This window comes from Arachis duranensis, chromosome 2 (assembly GCF_000817695.3).
Source record: "Arachis duranensis cultivar V14167 chromosome 2, aradu.V14167.gnm2.J7QH, whole genome shotgun sequence".
Taxonomy (NCBI): Eukaryota; Viridiplantae; Streptophyta; class Magnoliopsida; order Fabales; family Fabaceae; genus Arachis; species Arachis duranensis.
In genome coordinates this window covers 16676874-16699207 of record NC_029773.3, presented here as the reverse complement: position 1 = coordinate 16699207, position 22334 = coordinate 16676874, and the positions used below count along the sequence as shown (strand labels likewise).

The 22334-nt window shown below is 35.8% G+C and overlaps 2 protein-coding genes across 2 annotated transcripts; one reads left to right on the top strand and one right to left on the bottom strand.

Annotated features, from left to right (window-relative positions):
- Positions 1 to 9351: 9351 nt before the first annotated feature.
- LOC107473804 (rab GTPase-activating protein 22) lies at positions 9352 to 16723 on the bottom strand. The gene is given in 12 exon segments (XM_016093378.3): positions 9352 to 9849; positions 10895 to 10951; positions 10954 to 11235; positions 11400 to 11497; positions 11864 to 11969; positions 12866 to 12954; positions 13043 to 13165; positions 13985 to 14163; positions 14836 to 14939; positions 15345 to 15440; positions 16003 to 16207; positions 16542 to 16723. Coding segments are annotated over 11 exon segments (1260 nt in total). The 5' UTR covers positions 16111 to 16207; positions 16542 to 16723; the 3' UTR covers positions 9352 to 9831.
- Positions 16724 to 18993: 2270 nt separating this feature from the next.
- On the top strand, positions 18994 to 20193 carry LOC107473821 (protein FAR-RED IMPAIRED RESPONSE 1-like). The gene is made up of 3 exons (XM_016093409.1): positions 18994 to 19267; positions 19347 to 19685; positions 19727 to 20193. Exons 1-3 carry the CDS (start codon positions 18994 to 18996, stop codon positions 20191 to 20193), a joined length of 1080 nt encoding a protein of 359 aa, XP_015948895.1.
- The last annotated feature ends 2141 nt before the right edge of the window (positions 20194 to 22334 follow it).

Sequence of the window (22334 nt, the reverse complement as noted above, 5' to 3'; positions counted from 1 at the left end):
CTCAAGTCGTGACTTCTCAGATTAACGGAGAGTACCAGGCTAAAGACTAAAATATGAAAAGGTACTTAGAAAAAACTATGGAGTATCTTAGGCGATTTTCCAAAACCGAGGTGAGATATATAACTCGGGAGCTCAACAGCAGAGCAGACGCCCTCTCCAAGTTGTCGAGTACCAAGTCTGGTGAAAACAATAGAAGCCTAATCCAAAAAACTCTCCAAGAACCTTCAGTCACAAAGGTAGATACCAAATCAGGCGTTTTAGAAGTTTCCATATTAGACCTCAGTTGGATGACTCCTCTGACTGAATACTTGAAATTCGAGATCTTACCGGAGGAACAAAAGGAGGCCAAGAGGATTCGGAGGAAGGCACGTAATTACACATTGGTGAAAAGTGTCCTCTACAAAAGAGGAATATCTACATCATTGTTAAAGTGCATCCCAACTTCTAAAACAGAAGAAGTGTTGGATGAAGTACATAACGGCATCTGCAACAACCATCTCGGGGCAAGATTGACGTTAGGATTTTTGCTAGTAAAGAATTTTATAAAAATAGTCGCGTTGTAGATATAGATTCTAAACCAACAGAAATCACTTCGTGCAAACGTTTTGGTTGTCACACGTAACAAACCCCTAAATAAATTGATAACCGAGTAATTAAACCTCGGGTCGTCTTCTCAAGGAACTGCAGGGAAGTATGTTCTTATTACTGGTTATGAAGATTGTAAATTGGGGTTGAGAAAGAGGAATAAATATGACAAATAAATTAAATGGCAATTAAAATAAATGAATAAATGTAAAGCAAACTTTTGGTAAGGTATGAGAGATCGGAAGTCCAAGCCTAATTATCCTTATCAACAATGATGAAAATTGAACCTTAATTCCACTTAGTTAACCTTTGCTAGAGCAAGGGAAGGTCAAGTGACTAATTAGTTTGATCTTCGAATCCTAGTTAATTCCTAAGAAAAGATTGGGATTATTGAAGTTCAATTCAATTAGCAAAGATAACAATTATCAAATATGTTAAATTTGATAACTCCTAAGTTACTAATTTCTTAACCAAGACCAAAAGGGGAAAAGTAAATCTACTGGAATAAAAATGCCTTCAGATGGGAAGCAACAGTAACATAAATTAAAGAGAGCAATAATAAACTGAAATACCTCAAATAACATTAAACAAAGGAATAATCTGTAACATAGAAGAATTCATAAACCAAATTAAGAAAGCAAGTAATTAAAAAGGAATGCTGAACCTGGTAAAAAGATAATCCTGAAAGCGAATAAAAATCCTAAATCTAAATCCTAATCCTAAAGAGAGAGGAGAGAACCTCCCTCAAAACTAAATCTAAATCATGGAAAGTAACTAAATTGGCGAGCTCTCCTTTGAATGAATGCATTCCCACACTTTATAACCTCTAATCTGTGCTTTCTGTACTTGGATCTGGGCCAAAAAGGGCTTCAGAAATCGCTGGGAGCATTTTCTGTGATTTCTGGTACGTGGCCTTTGTCACGCGTCCGCGTGGGTCACGTGGTCGCGTCATTTAGAGTTTTTCGTGTCACGCGGTCGCGTCAGTCATGCGTCCGCATCATATACGTTTCGCTTAAGGCGCGCGATAGCGTCAGTCACGCGTTCGCGTCGCGCTCTCTTCGCACTGGCACGCGGCCGCGTCGTCCACGCGATCGCGTCACTGCCAGTTTCTCTAAAAACTCCGTTTTATACTTTCCTTCCATTTTTGTATGTTTCCTTTCCATCCTTTAAGTCATTCTTGCCTTAGAAGATCTGAAATTACTCAACACACGAATCACGGCATCGAATGGTAATAAAAGGGATAATTAAAATAATTAATTTTAAAGCATAGGAAACATGTTTTTCACATACATCACATAATAAGGAAGGGAAAGTAAAACCATGCAATTAACATGAATAAGTGAGTGAAGGATCGAATAAATCACTCAAATTAGGCACAAAATATATCATAAAATATGGGTTTATCAACCTCCCCACACTTAAACAATAGCATGTCCTCATGCTAAATCCAAGATAAAGAGTAAGGTAAGGTTAAAGTGGTGGAATCTCATGCAATGCAATCTATTCTAAATGCAACTAAATGCAGAATGCTTTTTCCCTACTTGGTTTAAAAGTAAATAAATTCTCCAAGAATAATTATGAACTGGATTTCACTAATTCAAATCACAAAATAAAGTACAAGTAAACTTGCAGAAGAAAATAGCTCATGAAAGCCGGGAACAAAGAATCGAGCATCGAACCCTCACCGAAAGTGTATACACTCTAATCACTCAAGTGTTTAAGGTTCGATCTCTCAGTTCTCTACTAATCTTGCTTTCTAAGGCCTGCTCTTCATCTAATAATCAACATAAATTTAATGCATAGATACACATATCAAGAGGTCTTTTAAGGGTTGTAATGGGGTTAGGGTCAAGGTAGGATTGTATTTGGCCAAGTGGACTAAAATCTGAATCCTTAATTACCTTAAACTTTCCACCTAACTTTAGACAATCCATGTAATCATAATACAAAACCTAACTGTCCATTAACCATGTTTTCCACATATTCATGCATTCTAATTTTAAGTACAGTACATATGCATTGCTTTCACCACCTACTTTGGGGCATTTTGTCCCCTTTTATTTATTTGCTCTTTTTTTTTTCATTTTTTTCCTTTATTATTTATATATTATTTTTTTCTTTTGTTTTTCTCAATGCATATGATTAATTTATTGAATGCATGAACATGTCCTAAACATTTCTTTCACATTTTCAGAAAAGTTCTAACATACTCAATTCTCAAACCAGATGTTTCCAAACCCACTTTTTCCTATACTTAATTCATAAGCACTCTCACTAATCTAAGCTAACCAATTATTGTTTTCCGCTTAGAGTTAATGATGTGCTAAAGTAAAGAACAAAGGGGTATAATAGGCTCAACATTGCTTTGCAAGGGATAATGAAAGGTAAGGCCATATGGGTATGTAAGATCAGTGAAATAAATGCCTCAATCATATAAGTGCATGCATACATTAAATAATGGAAATATAAAATTAAGCAAGACAAAGATCACAATTTTAGAGAGAAAATCACACATCAAAAATAAATTATTGGTTGACAAAATGCAACCAATCAATTAAGCTCAAAAATCTCACAGGTTTTGTGTGTTCGAGCTCTAAACCATGTTCCAATATAATATTTCTTCAAACAAGTTTAACAAAAAAATTTATTCAAATTAGTGAAATACTTTAAAAGGTTTCTTGAAAAAGAAAATATTATTTCAACCAAGTGGTAAAATATGCACAAAATCAAATAATCATGCAATCAAACATGCAAATGCAACAACTAACAAGGAAAATAAACCATTGGTGTTGAGATAGAAGAGTAACTAACCCATGGAGATCGATATCGACCTCCCCACACTTAAAGATTGCACCGTCCTCGGTGCATGCTAAGATGTACAAGTGGACGGGCTGCTCCAACTGATGTCTTTCTCTATAGATCTCCCCAGTTAGAAGCGTTCCCTTTCCCTTCCTCGGTGGCCATCCTGAAAGAAGAGAAAAAGAAGAAAAGTAACCCAGAAATAAAGATAAGAACATAAATAGAATATGGCTGGGTTAATGCCAAATAATGAGGGTCTCAATTACATAGTAGCTACAACATGTAAGTGAGGGAACAGTAGAAGTACAGGGCAAATCAAGAGTGCAAAAATTTGCAACAAAGGGGAGAGAGTGTCGGTAAGGAGAGATAATATAAATTCATGTCAATGCAAAAGGAATACAGGTACAAAAGATTGGCATTGATTTAATTAATATTACCTAACCAGAATAAAACAAGTCACTAAGCACCCAAAATAATTCAAGAGAAGATGCAACAGTTAAATAAGAAAATTCAACACCAAAGGAAAAATAATGAATTTAGAAAAGAAAAATAAAAATATGCACAAAATTAAAATGCGATGGATGAAATATGCAAATAAAATAAAATGGAAGTGAAAAAGGATGAGAAGAAGAAAAAGAGAGTGACAAAGGAGAGAGAAAGAAGAAATTAGGATTAGAAAAGAAAAGATGAGATAATTGGCGCGGATCTGAATAAGTTGTGCGGCGCAGGCAACGCGGACGCGTGAGGGACGCGGTCGCGTGGTGCGCGATAAGGTTAGGTGACGCGGACGCGTGGGTCACGCGATCGCGTGACTCGATTTGTGCTAGTGGCACGAGTGCAGCCTCGCGTTTGCACAACTCTCTGTTTAAATGAATTTTGCCAAAAATCTGGGTGACGCGGTCGCGTGAGTGACGCGATCGCGTGGATGGCCATTTGCACGCGACCCAGTTCTTTTCTAAAATTTTATTTTCAAGCTCTTCACATTCCCAACAAGCTCGTAACCTTCCGGAATGTTATTTCACACTTATAAACCCCCAATTTCATCCCTTAAGTTTTAATTTGATCTTAAAATGCCTAGAGATTGAGAGAAGGCTAGGGAAGGGGTAACTTGTGGAGGAGGAAAAGGGATGTTATGATGAATATGATGAATGATGATGGTATGAGTTGTTGAGGAAGGTGGTGGAGTGCTGTATATGAGATGAACTGTATGGCTGAGCATGTTATGAGCTGAATGGTAGTGTATGATGGTGATTATGGCTGATCATGTATTATGATTGGTAAGCCGGAATGGATGAGATAAATATTAATGTATGGCTGTGATTAAATGCATATATGCTGAATTGATGATTATTATTATCGTTGCACTCCACCTATCTGAGATACGAGTTTTTTTGGGTGAAAGCAGTGGCTAGCCACCACGTGCTCCAGGTGGAGACTCGATACTCTGCTGACCCTATGTCGTAAGTATGGCCGGACACTGTGACAGTTCCGGATGAGCTCGCCCCGTAAATATACACCAGTAAAGGTGTTGGATTATGTATTATGCTTATGTTATGAGATAACTCGAGTTGGGGATGCACGACAGAGGGACAGTCCAACGGTTAGCTACCGGGACTTGTCGGGCTAGCTTTATAACCGACAGATGAGACTCATCAGCCACTAGGACAGGCATGCATCATATGCATTAGATGTGATTTGTCTGGATTGCCTAATTGACTGCATCATTATTTGCTACTTGCTTAATTGTCCTATCTGCTTCCTATTTGTACATTTCCTTGCTTGATATACTTGTGTGTGCATTTATTTTACTGTTGGCGGTTGGGAGGTTTGCAGGATTTGGAAAGGAGATATATATATATATAGTTAGACCGGAGATCCTTAAGTTAGTCGCCTATTTACATTCTTATGGTTTAGCATGTTTATGCGCTTTGATTATGATTTGGAAGTCCTACGATTGCCTTCGGCTTTCCCAGGACATTACATGTTAGATATTTGGGCACTGTTACCATGCTGAGAACCTCCGATTCTCACCCATGCGGATTTTGTGGTTTTCAGATGCAGGATGTGAGGCTCCTTGCTGAGGCATGCTGGAGACTTCCTTTTTGGCAGAGATCCTTAGCTATTGAGATTTTATTTGATCTTACATACTTGTTTAGATACTTATATTTTCCACTATATATGTATCTTGTATTTACTCCTCTTAGAGGTTATTTTGGAGAAACAGGATTTGTATATTGTCTTTTGGGTTGTCTTTTAGGATTTCCTTACTATATATGTATGTATACTGTATGCTCGGGCCGGTTATCTCCGCAAGCCGAGTCCCGAGTCTTGATATATGTATTTTGGCACTCCTTTGTATATCTCTTCGCTTTAGTTTGATCTTTAACTGTTCATTTACGTTATCGATCGGAGTGTTGCGCTTTTGATTTATCGGTTTTGATTTACCCACTTTTTCAAAGGCTCCTAGTTATGAACATTCTTGTAATACTATACGTACTAAATTTTATTTTAGAGATCGTAATACCTCACCACCTCTGTTTTATGACTTAAGCATAAGACTCTGTGTGGTAGGGTGTTACACCTATTGTTGTTTATTTTGTTTACTGAAAGGCTTGGTCAAATGAAAAAGATAGAAAAAGATCTTTAAAGAAATCGGAAGGTCAAGCTCTCGGCTGACAAGCTGGTAAATCTTCATGAAACCCCAGGAATTGGGATGAAGTTGGGAAGGAGCTACCCTACAGTGGGACAGGACCTCTACTTCAAAGTCAGAAAAAGGCAAGGTAACCCCTAAACGGGTAAAAAGACAGTCATACATAAAAATAAAGTAGGGGTCAGTATCATTATTCCTCCCACAGCAAACTCGGTCCTCAGGATTGCGGGCTACCAACTCATATTTGGGTTCGTCACCGTCGAGGTTACAGACCCTATGGTGTTTCCTGAGTTCAGTTATGAAGACGGTTTCTACTAAAGGCTCTCAGAAAGAACGGAAGCATCTACCTATCTCAGAAGGACTTCAGGAATTTGGAAAGACATTTCTTGAAAAGGAAAAAATGTATGTGAAAATGATAAAAAAAGAGGTCATAAAAAAATCAGTTCATAATGAAAAAGTTCTTTTTCAAAACAGAAGGCAAGAGCAAATAGTAGTCATAGTAAAAGAGATCTTTGCAAAAGAGAAAATACAAAAATATTCCTACTACAAACAGTACAAACGGACCCCACTCTCAAAACACGCATTATCTCATATAAAAGGCGAAAAAGGGTGCAAAGAACTAACCTTTTGCAAAGAGGAAGATAGAAAGGCAAACACTCCAATGAAAGAGAGCACGAGAATCCTGTGAGTGAGGAAAAGAACGAAGGAGCGAAGTAGTTCTCAGAAAACCAATGAAAGAAAAGAAAGAAAGAAGAGGAAAAGAAATTTATAGTACAGTAGGGGCATAACAGTAAAACGACGCAGTCATTAAGAGGACGCGTCTTACCAATGTAACTACCCCCCACATGTAAATGCAAGAACCGAACGGACGCGACGTTTGATTAGATGCGACAGTTGAAGAACTTCAAAATCACGTCAATTTCAAAACTAAAATCACATCGGTTTTCGACTTGGAAAGAAACACCAACTTGAGCATACCCAAGTTCAATTAACACTCGAATCCAACTCATAACTAAAGAGATCGGACTCAAGTAGGGGCATTGTTCATACCCTAACCCAATGCAATAGCCAGGCCTAACTAAGTTAAAAAGGCCCAATCCAAAGGGATGGCATTTACCGCTCACTCAACTTCCCCAAAAGAGGTCGGATTCGACATGAGCTGGCAGATATACTTATTCAAATAAGTAACTGCCTCCTAAAACCTCTCACCCACTTTTAGAAGAGATATCTCAACAACCCTAAGATAAAGGGACGGTTATCCACCACTAATAGTGGAATTACTCCAACGGTGGTTATTGGCTCATCACCTATAAATACACTAACACTCCTCAGGTATGAAAAGTTCCAAGATACAAAAACCTACTTATCTCCTTGCTGACTTAGGTATCGGAGTATCCTTGCAGATACCAACCCCCATCGCCAATACACATACAATCACCTCGGACGACGGCTCCCAGACACAAAGCTAGTTGAAGTCTACGTTTCCTCATCGTTTGAGCCTTTAATTCAAGCCCAACTATCCGGTTCTAGGTAAGTCCCGAAACAACAATCATATATTTGATAAAAGATAAAACACACAATTTTCTATTTATAAAAATAAGAGAAACTACAATATTCACTAAATAATAGCAGAATTGCACAGGATATCTGAAAATAGAGACAAAAATACATTAAGATCTTAACATAGAAAATCTTCCTCAATATAAGAGGTACCAGTCACCAAATCCAAAGAAATAGTTTTACTATAATCAAAATAGAATACAAAAGAATCATAAATCACTATACAAAACGTACATACAACAAACTAATCAACCTAAGTATCAAAATTTACAAACAATAACCAAGAAAATAAAATATGATAAAACACTTGCTGCTGCGTGGCTTATAACTCCAACCACAGACCTCATTTCGAAAATTTGAATGGTCAAAGTGAAGAATCAGATGTCTAGAATGCACTGTATAAATTTGAATTTGGGCCAATAGTTAACAAATCTGCAAGGAAAAAATTTACAGTGCCAATTTTGTGTACGTGTGAAAATAACTTTTTGTTTTCTATTCTCTCACGTGTTTACTTGTTCTTGCTAATAAGATCTCTCTCTTACTTCACTTTAACTCAACGTCAATGACTTCACTCACAATTAAGAGTAATTATAGACTAAAATATTTTAAGTTTTTATTCCTCGTAAAAAAGAAGTCCAAAACCCAACAACATTAATGTGTGCACGTGACAGTCTTGTGTGAATGTCATGAACATATGACTGTTATATTATAGATTATCGATGTCAAGAAAATATAATTGAAATCCAATCATTAGGTTTTTATTTTGAAAGAATGGACACTTTATTGTACAGAATGGAGTGGTATAGAGAGAGAATATAATTTCTTTTATAGTTATTTTTTATTGTTTTATTATTATTCAAAATGTGAGTCCTACCTTTATTAATCTCTCTTTCATTCTATTAAAGAAAAAATCTGTAAACTTACATTTTTACCATATAATTCACCTCGAAAGAACGAGGCAAACAATCTCTATTTGTGGTGCCTATACATCATTAAAGTCACACTTTAACCTTGATGTTAAGCCCTTTTCTGGTAATTTGAATTTTGATTATTGAATGGAAAACATTAAAAAATATTTTTAAATTACTTAAGGTAAAAATAGATTTAAAAAAAGTATTAGAGACAAATTTAAAACTATCTCTAAATATTGGGAACAAAATTAACGTTTATCCCAACAATGATAATAGTATGCTTTGTTGTTTCAACTATTTTTTAAAAAATTTTAATCTTCTTAAACATAGTGCTAGGTTAAACTTAATATGATACCTTTTATTAAAATAAAGTTGAACAAGAACGCTTGTTAAGATTATTATTGTTGTAAGTTTTTAATTTTTTAAGATAAACTATTATTTCTATTTATAAATGTTCAGAATGCTAATAAATTTATCCACAAAAATTAAAATTAACCTTATACTCATGAAAAGATGAATTTTTCTTAACAAAACTAACCGAATCCTAAAAAAATCATTAAATATATCCAAATTATCCTCTTACCTAACCTAATATAATTCCAACTCTAATCTTACTCCACTCCCATTCCAACAAATATACTGAAGATTTGAATGCATCTTTTTTTATAAAAGCTTTTTTAAATAATAACTTTAACATGTGTTTTTAAAACATATATTAGCTTAATCTTATTTTTTTAAATTAAAAACAATATCAAAATTTCACAAAAATAAATAAAGAAAACCACTCTCTTATCATGGGTGACTTTGAATGCAAATGAATTTGGGCCTATTTTTACTCAAATCTTTTTATTATGAAAAATATTTATCGAATAAAAAAGTACATTTGAAGTACACTTTTTGGTTCCTGGCTAAAACCAAAAGCATACCTAACATTTTCTCTCTCTTTTTTTTTTTAATTTAATTTTTGTTCCTAACAGAATGAACTTATTTTAAGATTAGTAATACAATAGATACTAATTTAGTTGTTGAAGAAAAAGAAATAATAATAAAAGTATTTTTGCCAGGCCCATGCACAAAATCTGAAGGTGATGTTTTCTGGGTCTCTAGATCTTGTGGCGTTTGTACTTAGTACTTCATTTCCAAGGATCAACACTGGAGAAGCATGGAACTACAGCCATCACTAGAGGGTAAAAGAAAAATGGGAGGAAAGAAAAAAAGAAAAAAAAAGAAAAGGGGATAGGGGCTAAGCTGAAACCTCAAGATCATGTTAACCACAGCTGCCAACCAAATAGTTAGAGAAAATGTACCATTGTCTCTATGGCTCTGTCACTTCTTGCCTTGGGCCTGCATGAACAACCAATGAAAAACTCAGATTTTGTATGAAGACAAAGTATTGTGTCGGAAACTAGAAAGATGTTTTGTTTCAGGGACACAAATACCAAAGACGGCGAGATACCGGAGACAGAGAAAGAGACCGAAATTTCTGACTCCTGTTTAGTCATACTGTCCTCCCAAGGAAGGACAGAAAATTTGTGTCCCGGGACCAAAAAAAATTTGAACGCATTTTCTGTATGTGTCACAAGATAGTTTACATGGAATGTTTCAGTAGCAAGGTCATAGCATGTTTGGTTTCTTGTTTTGAGCCAAAAATCATGGTTGTAGCAAAAGCGATCCAATAATGTATGTAAGAAGAATCTTATGCCAAAGATAGGATATGGACCTCTTTTGTGTTGAGGGCTAACATGTTCATTAAATATCAACCATTCAAGATTATTAAGTCGTGCATGTCATTGGAGATTTTTGAACGGTTAAGATTCTACAAACATAACAATCTCATGTAGGGGGAGGAGGGGGGCCCAGGGGGACAAAGTGGAAAAAGAGTTATTAAGGGCTTGTTTCATTGTCTATATTTTTATAAGTTCATTGGTATTATGAGTTCAATTTTGATGCACTGACAGTGTAAAACGTTTTATATAGTCATCCAATCACATCATTTCTTTTGGATTACCATTCACGCTGTTAATGTAAAAGATAGTTATTTTTGCTAATGCAGAGTTATGTAATTGGATGTATGTGTAAAACTGTTTTACATTGATAGTACATCAAAATTAAACTCTCGTATTATAACATAAACACATTGCTTTCATTGTATATTTTGTTTCCAAGCTTTTTGCAAAGAAATAATTAAAACAACAAAATCTTGTTCTTATTCATTTGCATAAACACAGAAAAATATAAAAAAATAAAATTGAGCATTTTTGTAAGTGAATAGAGTAGAAACAAAGTGGCAATGGCAAAATCAAAATCAAGATCCACATATTTGCTGCTAGAGTAAAAGCATTCTCTGATGTTCCTGAAATAACTAGAGGAGATAGAGAATGCAAATTACCTTGCTCAGGTACTTCTTCTGAATTTTCAATGCCTCCTCACATGCTTTTTTATATTTTTGGCACATGCATTTGAAAGAAGACAAACCTGGACAACGTCATCAACGCCCTTGGCCTCATTCAAAATCCGCCTATGCTTGATTTCTAGCACACTTGCAACAACGAAAACAGCTAGTGCACTACTTTCTTCTGCATTGCCGGTCTTCACATTTTTTCTCTCAAATTTTCCATATTGCTTCAAAATCTTGTCACTTAGTGTTTGTGGAGAGGCATTTGCTTTAGCTCGTTCTGGCTCTTCGTATTTTGCAAAGATGTTTGGATTGTATTCCATTCCCCAGATCAACTGGAAACAATCTATGTTATGTCATAAATTGAGCTATCAATTTGAAGCCAAAATAAGCTCCAAACTCAATCTCATCAAGATAGTAGAAAAATGATGGCTCATCTACGTATAAACGAGTTTATTTATCAATGAAATTAATATTGTTAATAGCATTTTATCCTTACCTCCCAAAGATACAAAGTATCTGCGAAAGAAAATTCTCTTCGAAAAAGAACCATCAGCATGCGAAATGCAAATAGATACTCTCCACCATCTAAATCCTCTGTGAAATAAAAAGAGATGAAGCTTAAGGATTTTTTCTTGCATATTTATAGAGACGCTTTTTCCTTTATGATTGCAAGCTTTCAGGATACTTCCCACTGGGAGGGGCCACAAACTGCTACAGTATGAATTTTCATGGACACAAGTGCAGGTATATGTACAAGTATCTATCATCAAGCTACCTCTAAACACGATTAACAAAGAAAAAAGAATTCTTTACCAAAAAGATTCACTATTTAATTGAAAATTATTCACACCACTTGGAGCATTTGAGACTGCTTCTAGTATAAATTAAAAAGATAGAAGAATCTAAACTATAGAACTATCTTGTGACGTATTAGAAGCTGGCCAAAGAAGTTTTACTGACCAAGGTGTTCGTGAAGTTTAGGATCAACTGTTTTCATTATCTGTGAGAGCGTAGCCAACTGAGATTGCACCCCCATTGAACTTGCACTGGTCCTGAAGTTCTCTCTCTGTTGGGAAAACAACAGCAGGGGAAAACACCAAAATATGAATTGATTGGGATTAAACATTTTCAATCTTCGAAAAGAAAACAATAAACTACAGCAAACAACTAAATGATAACTTGGTGAGTAATAAGTAATTCTTCATTAGAACCAAATGTAGTAATACAATGATCAACTGTATCAGTTGAATTTCTACAAAAAGGACAACATCATTACAACAAGAAATAGGTCACTACTCCTTGGGAATCACTTTCAATCTCATCCATGTCTCTTGTTATCTCTAGTTATCTAAAACTACTAGATGTGTGACAATATACAAGTTTTGTGAATAATATCACCAAATTGGCATGCCTATTGTTCCGAGGGTTACCTGAAACTGTTAGGTCGATCTCGGATGAGATCTGTGGTGGCGGTCGGAGCTGATACGTCCGACTTGTTGGAGGCGGTGGTGGTGCTGATGTGGCTGATCCTTTGCGCCTCCAACAAGTCGGACGTATCAGCTCCGGCCGCCACCACAGATCTCATCCGAGATCGACCTAACAGTTTCAGGTAACCCTCGGAACACCTATCAAGCACAATTCTAGCTCCATTAAAAAACGATAATTATCCTCTCATGGTCAACATGAACATGAGTACATGACCTTGTCATATTCACATCTCTACCACTGATTTTTATCTTTTGAACATTTTTTTTTAGAATAATGAAAGAAACGGTGGAACTGTGAACATGACAGTCACTTTCCTGAGAGGATTCAAACACAAACAAAGCTTTTGACAAATCTTTTTAGTTAAATAATTCCTCAGGAACACAAGGTTGTATTGCTACATATCAATTACCGATACAAGAAACACCTAGAACTAGCATGTTAAGGAAATTTTATTGTTCAGTACATCTAGCATACCATCCTTCGCATTGCACGATCAAAGCACCAATAGCTATCTGCTTCGTTCTCGATGAGAATAATCAAAGGTGAGCATATATCATTCATTCCTGCAAAGTAAATGTGGTCCCTTTAGGATGTCCCATTTTTGGAGCTCTTTCAACTCATCATTTGAAAATTTAAAAGAGAGAGTCTCACCTTGCACATAACCAATATCATCATCCAACCATGCATAAACTGATAGAACATCCCAAAGTTTTGCTTGATTAGCTTCACTCTCATAAAAGACAAGTGCTCGATCAGTTCGATTAACATCCAGGCCTACAATACAAATTTGTCATCACAGATGCTATTATGATAAATAAATTATTTATAAAACAAGCTTTCTTAAGAAGAAAAAAACAGCGTTAAATTATGAAACTATTATATGATGCCCTTTTCATGAGAACATCATGGAACATATGCAATCACCCTCAGAAGTCAGAATTAATGCACAAGACATTCTGACTTAAAACTCCTTATCTAAGACATAAACGTGCAGGTTCCTAGTCAATTTTGATGAATTCTCAGACTTTTATTAACAGGTTATCATTTTGGGTAGTGAAAATTATATGCAGCCATTGCTTTTTCATGAAAGTTTTGATAGACGAGCAGGTTGCATATCTGCTTTAAAGTAACATCTCAAAGTTTTCCCCCTTTTCATGAGATCACCAGGTAACCCACATGTTTGGCCCATAGGAATAGTTCACGATACAAGGAAGCATAAGGTTATGAGGTATGAAGTATCTTTCCTTGGATTAGAAGTTGCATTCTTGTCCAAGGATCAAGGTTGCTTACCACCCTGTGTTAATGACTTATCATTGTCAGTATAAGTTATATGCTATGTAAGCCAGGTTGTACCATTTTCATCATTACATATTTAATTCATTATTTTGTAAATAATTTCTTCAGGTGTTACATTAATGATATTTATATTTATGAAGGAAATTTACATGCCACTGATTTTATGATTGCAAAAGAAGAGTTAATAGGCACGAGCTTTAATCTTTAGTGAAGCTCAAAATTTGAAATTTGTAGATTTAAACTAAATAAAGCAGAATGGAAATATGTATCCACTAATGTGCAGCAGTGTATACATACCAATCTGATGTAACACTTGCATCCACTGCAAAACTTTCTTATTTGAAGGTTGGACACCTATCAAAGATTTATCTATTGGTTGGCCATCCTCATCGATGAGGGGTGTTGTAATAAATTTTCCGCTACCAATCATTGGAACCATCCTTTGACATTCTGCTTTCCACATATCATACTGTCCCCTGCATAATCAATTTATAAATGATTTTATTTACTCATGTTGTTTAATTTCAGTAAAGAGAGAGAGAGAGAACAAATGGTGAGAAGATGTAGGGTTTACACCCTAAAACATTTAAACAAGCACCATTTTGCATTTAGAAAGACCAACATAGAGTAGAGGGGAAACATCAGTAGCTACCCAATCTCAAGTTGATACATTCTAGAAATTATAGGCGCCAAAGTTACAAAACAATAACACTTTTGTTCATAGATTATGTGGCACGAAGAATAAAAATAACAGACAAAAGGTTCACCCAAGTGGTAACAATTTTCATTTCACAATTTTGATTAGAATGGCATGATATGAACATTTGGCCAATAATTGTATATGAGCACTATAATGGTGATAGGAAACAGGGAGTGACAAAAATGACAGGAAACACTAGTAACAGCAATAAAAGGGAAGTCATGCTCACAATGACAACTAGAGGACGGTTGCATTGGCCAATGACGTATGGCAATGAGCAGTATTTATGAGAAAACACTCAAAACAGTCCTCTAAAAGATTACAGAAGGTATATTTAAAGGAAAAATTGGACGTCATGCTTATCTTCAGAGAACAAATTTGAGCTTTACTGTTAGAATAACCCATGATTTTTTTAATTCTACAGAGATATGCTTCAACTATAATATACCTTCGACGGTTCTTGAGCTCCGTCCGTTCATCAAATGTACTGTTAGGATCATAGCAACCTAGCAAGAACTCCCATACTTCCCCTTTGATTGAAGGATGGACACCCTACATGATTCATAGAAGTAGATATGGGTAGCAATAAGCACAAATGAAAAAGGAGAGAGAGAGAGAGAGAGAGAGAGAGAGAGAGAGAGAGAGAGAGAGAGAGAATCCTGAATAGTGATAACGATAAGTGCAGATCAGACTGTTATCATAGATCATCATCATACGGTATTTGTTTCACAGAGAACAATGTCTAAGGCACTTTGAAGTGAATAATTTATAAACTAACCCTTCTCATTAATATAGCTACCGCCAACAATCTATTAGGTCACCATGTTGTTAAATGCAAATCATCAATGACAAATCCGCAAATTCAGAGCAACCACACAGGTAGAAACCAAAAGAAAAAATGTCACTATTAACAGATTCCATCATGTGACCAGCATCGAGATAGAAAATATAGATTACCCCGCGCTGGATTCGTCTAAGCACTTTGGCAATGTTCAAGTGACCTTCTGCATCGAATGATGAATTCCATCTTCTTTGACTTAGAGTTTTGCCAGCCTGTGCCAAAACAAAAGTGCAGCGTATAAATCACAAAAGCCTTTTACGTAAACTTTCAAATATATGAAAATTGCAACAATAATACTGAAAAGCATCTATATTATATACAATGACAATGACAGCTAAGCCTTATTCGACTAGTTGGGATCGGTTAGACATATCAAGCTATGTAAAAATCTAAAAATTCCCTACGTGGGGTAAGCTACAGATGTCACAAAAAGCAAACTTTGATCTTTCTACCTTGTACAAGTTTCAATGAGTTGCATATCATCTAACCGAGTGTCGCAAAACTAGTATAGTCACTACTCAAAATAACTAAATTTAGTTGACGATATGTTTTCTGGACACATATCTCTTCGTACACCATACTGAGATCCATTCTACCAGAAATAAACTTTTGCTATGATCCCTACTCTAACAATCAAACTCTTATTTTCCAGGCTTGGAATTAGATATACAAACAACATAACTCTTTCTTTTGCACATAACTCATTCAATTGATGTGCAAATCTTATCAAACAAAATTCAGCAGCATGAGCTAAAGCACAAAAAGAACTCTCACCCTTGGCTTAAAACGAGGAGCTGGAGCGTCGGCTTGGCATTCCGGTCTAATAGGATAGAAGTCATTCAACTCAGTAGCTCCAGAACTCCTCGCAAGAACCTTCCACATCCCCCACAACTAATCATCTACTTCAACACCAAAACCTTAATCAAACCCCTACTCTCTTGTTAGAGAGCCATAACAACCATCATTGTCAATACCCTACCTGCTTAATCCAACAACATATTTCAAAATTATTAACATTTTATAAAGGAACATTATCAAACCCAACACAAAGGTACAAAATGTTCAATTTCACTAGGCATGGCATCATTCCCTTAATAAGATGCAGACTTTGTTTGGAAGAAGTTGTCAAATTCTCCCAATAAATAAATAAAAAATCAGATTAGATGAAAATTTTAAAATCAAAATCGCTGTTATGTGGAAATAATTATCATGTTAATCAGATTATGCATCTTAGAACAGCTCTTGAAAGAAAAATCTAGATGGGGATATATGTTTGAAGCAATTATGAAATCACAAGCGAGAAAAGGAGGAACCTTTTTCGAATTCTGAAGAAATGATTTCCACAAAACGAACAAATCAACGAACGAACGAACGAATGAATGTGTGAAAGATTGGAACAGGGAATGAACGAAAGAATGAATGTGTGAGAGAGAGTGAATGAAGGGAAGAGAAGGAGAATATAGTGCTGCGTTGTGTTAATTTGAATTAAATGGACAATTATTCAGTGATTCGCAATAAATGAATATTTTTTTAATTTTTGTTTATGAATTATGATGGACAGACAGGACTTTATGGGACATTTTTTGCTTCAACGGTTCTTTGCATATTTTGTTGCGTTGCTTTTTTTCATTTTAAAAAAGAAATTTAAGATATCTTGATTTATTTTGAGGAATTTTTTATTTATTAATATGCATGCTTAGATTCGAGGTACATTTCAAATATAGTGGGTATAAAGATGATTATGCATGTATTAGATATGAAAAGAATTTGAATACATTGATCTGGAGTGTACTCAAAATCGGGCTCTTTTGACAAACTGAACATATTTTGGATATATTCGAGATATGTATCAAGTTACTTAAGGGTCATTATATCCAATATATAGAAAATGTAACTCAGAATTTGTGTATTCAAAATAACTATATTTAAAATAATTCACCTTATATTCTCTTTTTCTTATATTCATAGCATAATTGTAAAAATTTGAGTCTTTGTTGTGTTTATATATTCTCTTTGCTACTAAATTATGTTGTTCCTTATTATTTTAATGGAAAAGCTCTACATCCATGTAAAAATTACATGGATGGTATCCAAGTACTTTTCACTTCACGCATTTTTCTCGATCCACACATTCATTTGTTTTACACGCGCCTCATATAACGTATATAATGTAATCCTTATTTTGCATGATCAACTTTTCTCAACCTAAACCTTTCTCAACGTAAACCTTTCCATATAACGTAAACCTTTTTCCCGTTCTTCTTCAACGTAATTAAATTCGTTGTTCTCCTTTATTCACATTTTTCTTCTCTACATTATGAATCTGGATTGACTTCAACGTAATTAACTTTGTCGTTCATCTTCTTCTTCTTTTTCTTCTTCAATCTGCAATTTTGAATTAAAACAATAAATGAATCAATTTCAAATCAGTTGAATGAGTGTGATTTCGATAATTCTTCTGGAATGCATCAATTTGATGAGGTTTGGATTATTGAATTTTGAATCGAATTCAATGGAATGAAATTGCTAATATTATTTGAAGTGAATTGAATGGACTGAGGTGATCTATATCTGAATTGAATTGAATTGAATTGATAATATGTAACTGTGAGTAACTATGAGTGTGAATAAGTGTGAGTAACTTTTCGGTTCGGTAAGTACTAAAGAGTTGTTTAAGCATGTGCATGTGTTCGGTTCGGTATGCAGAAAGGAGCCTAAAAAAAATTAGACGAATATATTCTGTTTTGTTCCCCAAGCACTATATAATTGTTTCACCGTAATTAAGATTTTGGTTCACCATAACTAAGATTTCAGTTCACCGTACAGACCAGCTGTGTTGTGGATGAAAAATTTGTCCCAAAGGTGGGAATGATTTTCAAGACACTAGAAGAAGCTGGAAAGTTCTACAAATATTATTCCAAACTTGCCGGTTTTTCTACCAAAATAAGGAACACAACTTGAGACGGAGACAAGATTAAGAATCAACTAATTGTATGTACCAGAGAGGGGAGGTGGAAATCAAAGATATCTCCAACTTTGAAGACAAACCCTTTGGCTGGGTAAAATTGTCCGGCCAGAATTTACGTACACATAATGAAGGATGTTAGTGTTTGGACAATTTCCAAAGTTGTTTTGAATCACTCACATCCTTGTTGTCCAGACCAGGCTGAGATGCTCAAACAACACAGGAAGCTTAGCATGTTCGTGCGTCGCACCATTGAAACCCACGAGGAAGCCAGAATCAGACCGAACAAAACTTACCAATCATTTGTGGCAGCAGCTGGCAGCCGCCGTGAACTAGGTTTTATAGAAAAAGACGTTAGGAATTACATCACAAGGAAAGTATGGAATATTTTCGAAGAAGACGATGCCAAAGAATTTGAGAAGTACCTAGTAAGAATGAAAGAGAAGAACCAAAATTTCTTCTTTGAGCTCAACCTTGAAGGCGATCATTGCATTAAACATGCATTCTGGGCTGATGCAAGAAGCAGGGCTGCATTTGATTATTTCGGAGACGTAGTTTCATTTGACACCACCTATACCACAAACAGGTATTCGGTTCTTTCAAATACATTTTTGATGTTCAGTGAGTGTATATATTTCGGTTCACCACTGTGTGCTTGTTATTTATGCAGATACAATTTGGTTTTAGGTTCTTTTGTGGGCATGAATCACTACGGCTAGTCGACACTTCTTGGATGCACGCTGATGAAAAATGAGGACATCCAATCATTCAAATGGCTATTTGAGTGTTGGCTACATTGCATGGGAGGGAAGGCACCAAAAGGTATTGTTACTGATCAATGCGCATCGATTCAAAGGGCAATTGAGCTGTGCATGCTAACAACAATTCATCGCTGGTGCATCTGGCACATTATGAAGAAGATCCCAAGCAAATTAAATGGCTACAAGGGACACAACAAAATTGAACAAGAGATGAGCCATGTTGTTTGGAACTCGTACACAAAAGAAGCATTTGACAGAAACTGGATCGATTTCCTTAGAAAGTATGGCCTCGGAGGCAACAAGTGGCTTTCAGGTAATTGAGATTTCAATTCGAATTATTTTTATGCTCATATGTTTTTTTCCCAAAGCATGCACTGTTTTCGGTTCACCAGACCTTATGGGTTCAGTTTGGTTTGCAGAGCTGTACGAGGATCGGCATATATGGATTCCGGTTTACTTGGATCACCACTTTTGGACCGGGATGAGAAGCACGCAAAGGAGTGAGAGCATGCATTCATTTTTCAACAAGTTCATCACACGGAATAGCTCCTTGAGACAATTCGTGAAGCAATACGACAATTGTCTAGCAAGTAGAGAGCAAGCAGTGAGAGAATTCGATGCTGCAGATTTTCACACCGTGATACCGTGTTCAACAAAATCAACAATAAAGGCACAGTTTCAGCATGTATATACCCATGAGAAGTTCAGGAAAGTTCAAACTCAATTCAGAGGTAAAGTAAGCTGTATCACAGATCAATGCATACCACCCTAGGTTTCACAACATATGAAGTCATAGAGCAGGTATCCAACTCCACATTCAACAAGTTTGTCGTCACCTACGACGCAGTATCACGAGATGTAAAGTGCCATTGCTTGCTGTTTGAGTCTAGGGGCATATTGTGCCTCCATTCCCTAAGCGTCCTAAGCTTTGAGCGAGTGGATAACGTGGCACCGAAATACATATTGGAACGTTGGAGCAAGAACACAAAGAGGAGGCATACACACATCAAGAGTAGTCAAGATGAACCTCTACTGGGGCCAAGAAGTAAGAGATTTGACGAATTGGTGTTTCGGTCACACAATATATGTGAATTTGCATCTGAGTCTGAAGAGTTGACCGGAATTTTGCACCGAGCATTTGACAAGGTCATGGTGGAGATGGAAGAATATCAAGAGAGAAGCAAAGGAAAAAGTTTGTTAACCCACGAAGAAGCGACATTAAGCAACGTGAATGACTGATGGGTGGAAAAACGATTCCCCACAAAACTCACCGGCAAGTGTACCGGGTTGCATCAAGTAGTAAAACTCACTTAGAGTGAGGTCGATCCCACAGGAATTGATGGATCAAGCAACTTTAGTGGGTGATTAGTTTAGTCAAGCTAACATTGGTGAATTAAGTGAAAATTGAAGCAACAGAATGTAAATGACAAGAAATTTAAAGTTGTAGAAAGTAAATGGGCAGAAACGTAAAGAGCAAGGAATGTAAATTACAGCAGATCTCACTTGCAGGAATTAAATTGACAGAAGCTTAAAGAACAAGAAATGTAAATTGCAGCAAACGTAAAGGGGGCTGGGTGCTGAAAAGTAAAGAAAGCAGTAAATCATGACTTAGAGCAATTGTAGAAAATGTAAATGTGCAGGAAAGTAAATCAAGCTCAATGTGAATGTGAAATTGCAGAAAAAGAGAATTGCTCAGAATTGCAGGAAGAGTAAATTCAGATCCACGAAAAAGGGAATTGAGGTGCAATGAAATTTAAATTGCTTAGAATTGTAAATCAAGCTCACAGTAAACTCATGTAAAATTTCAGAAAGCAAAATTTCAGAAGAGAAGATTCAGAAACATGAAATTTCATAAACCAAATTGACAATTACAGAAAAATTTAAAGTGTTTCAAAGAGCTCTCTATTCTATTTCTACTCCTACTCCTATTGCTCTCTAGCAGAGCCAGCTTTCTTTTGAAATGAAACTGATGCCTTTATATAGGCTTTTACAAAATTAAAATGAAATTGAAATTAAAAATAAATTACAATTAAATGGAATTCTTATTCTAACTATCTCTTGAGCCTTTGAGTGATGATAATGAACTTTGCTTGCTTTGAAATTGAAGAAGAGTGGATCCGGATGACTTGATTCAAATGACATGGGTCAGGGTTGCTTGGTGAGGCTCTAGTAGAGCGCTCCGTTGAGTTAGTGAGCGTTGCGCTCACTTGCCTTGTGTGCCTCCCTCGTGCCAATTCTCCTTGCCCATAGCGCTCAATGAAGAGATGCGAACGTAGCGCTCTCTTGGTGCGTGGTTCCCTCTTCGAGCCTTGGTTGCTCCCCCTTTTTTGAGTTTCCTTGTAGCGCTCAATTGGAAGTTGTGAACGTAGCGTTCCTTGCTTCCTCGTTCACTTTAATGAACGCTTGATTAGTTTGTTGAGAGCTAGCGCTCTCTTTGCCTAATGAACGCTAGCGTTCATTTATGTGAACGTTGCTTCCTTGCTAGCATTCATTCATTACATGTTTCATGCATGTTTTCATTTTACTTGTTAATGCCAATTGCATTAGAAATGTATGGCTTTAATTAATTAATGCTAATGCATTAACGTAAGCTTTCATTAGCATTAATAATTATGTGCTTCATGCATGCATTATATTACTTAGTAATGCATGATTTGCCAATTCATTGTATGCATGCATGCTTTAATTCATTTCATTCTTTTGGCATTAATAATTAAATGCATGCATGCTTTCATTATTAATTCATGCATGCATAAGGCATTAATAATTAAATGCATCATGGTCATGGGCCACGTTTTTAAAAGCGTGGCCTAAGGTTCTAAAGCGTGCTCAATCTTCAAAGCGTGCTCCAAAATTCTTCTTTTATTCTTTTGAGCTGATTTTGTACTATTTTGCTTTTTTTTTCTCCACTTATTTCTTATAAAATTTATAAAATCAAAAGATCAAAGAAATATACCATTTAAGCACAAAAGCATTCAATATTTAAGCACTAATCATCAATTTCTTGTATGAAAAAGTATAGAAAAACATGACATGATGACATGTCATCAATGACTTTCAAAGCCCACCACGTGTCAAAACAAGAGGTCGGCCCAAGAACAGACTTGGATCAAACACGAAAAAAAGATCTCAAATACCATGAAGAAAAAAAGGACGGCTCCAAGCGAGGTAAAATTGACTTGCTTTTGATTAGTTAAAAATTCAATTGTTCATTTTGCTAATATACAATTAATTATGTCTTTTGTAGTTGAACTTTTTAGACTCCAGATCATCGATTCAGTCAAGCTCCACTCTTTACAATGCACTAGATATGAATTATCCAAGAGAGGATTATACAAGTTTTAGTCTAGATATGAATTATCCAAGAGAGGATTATACAA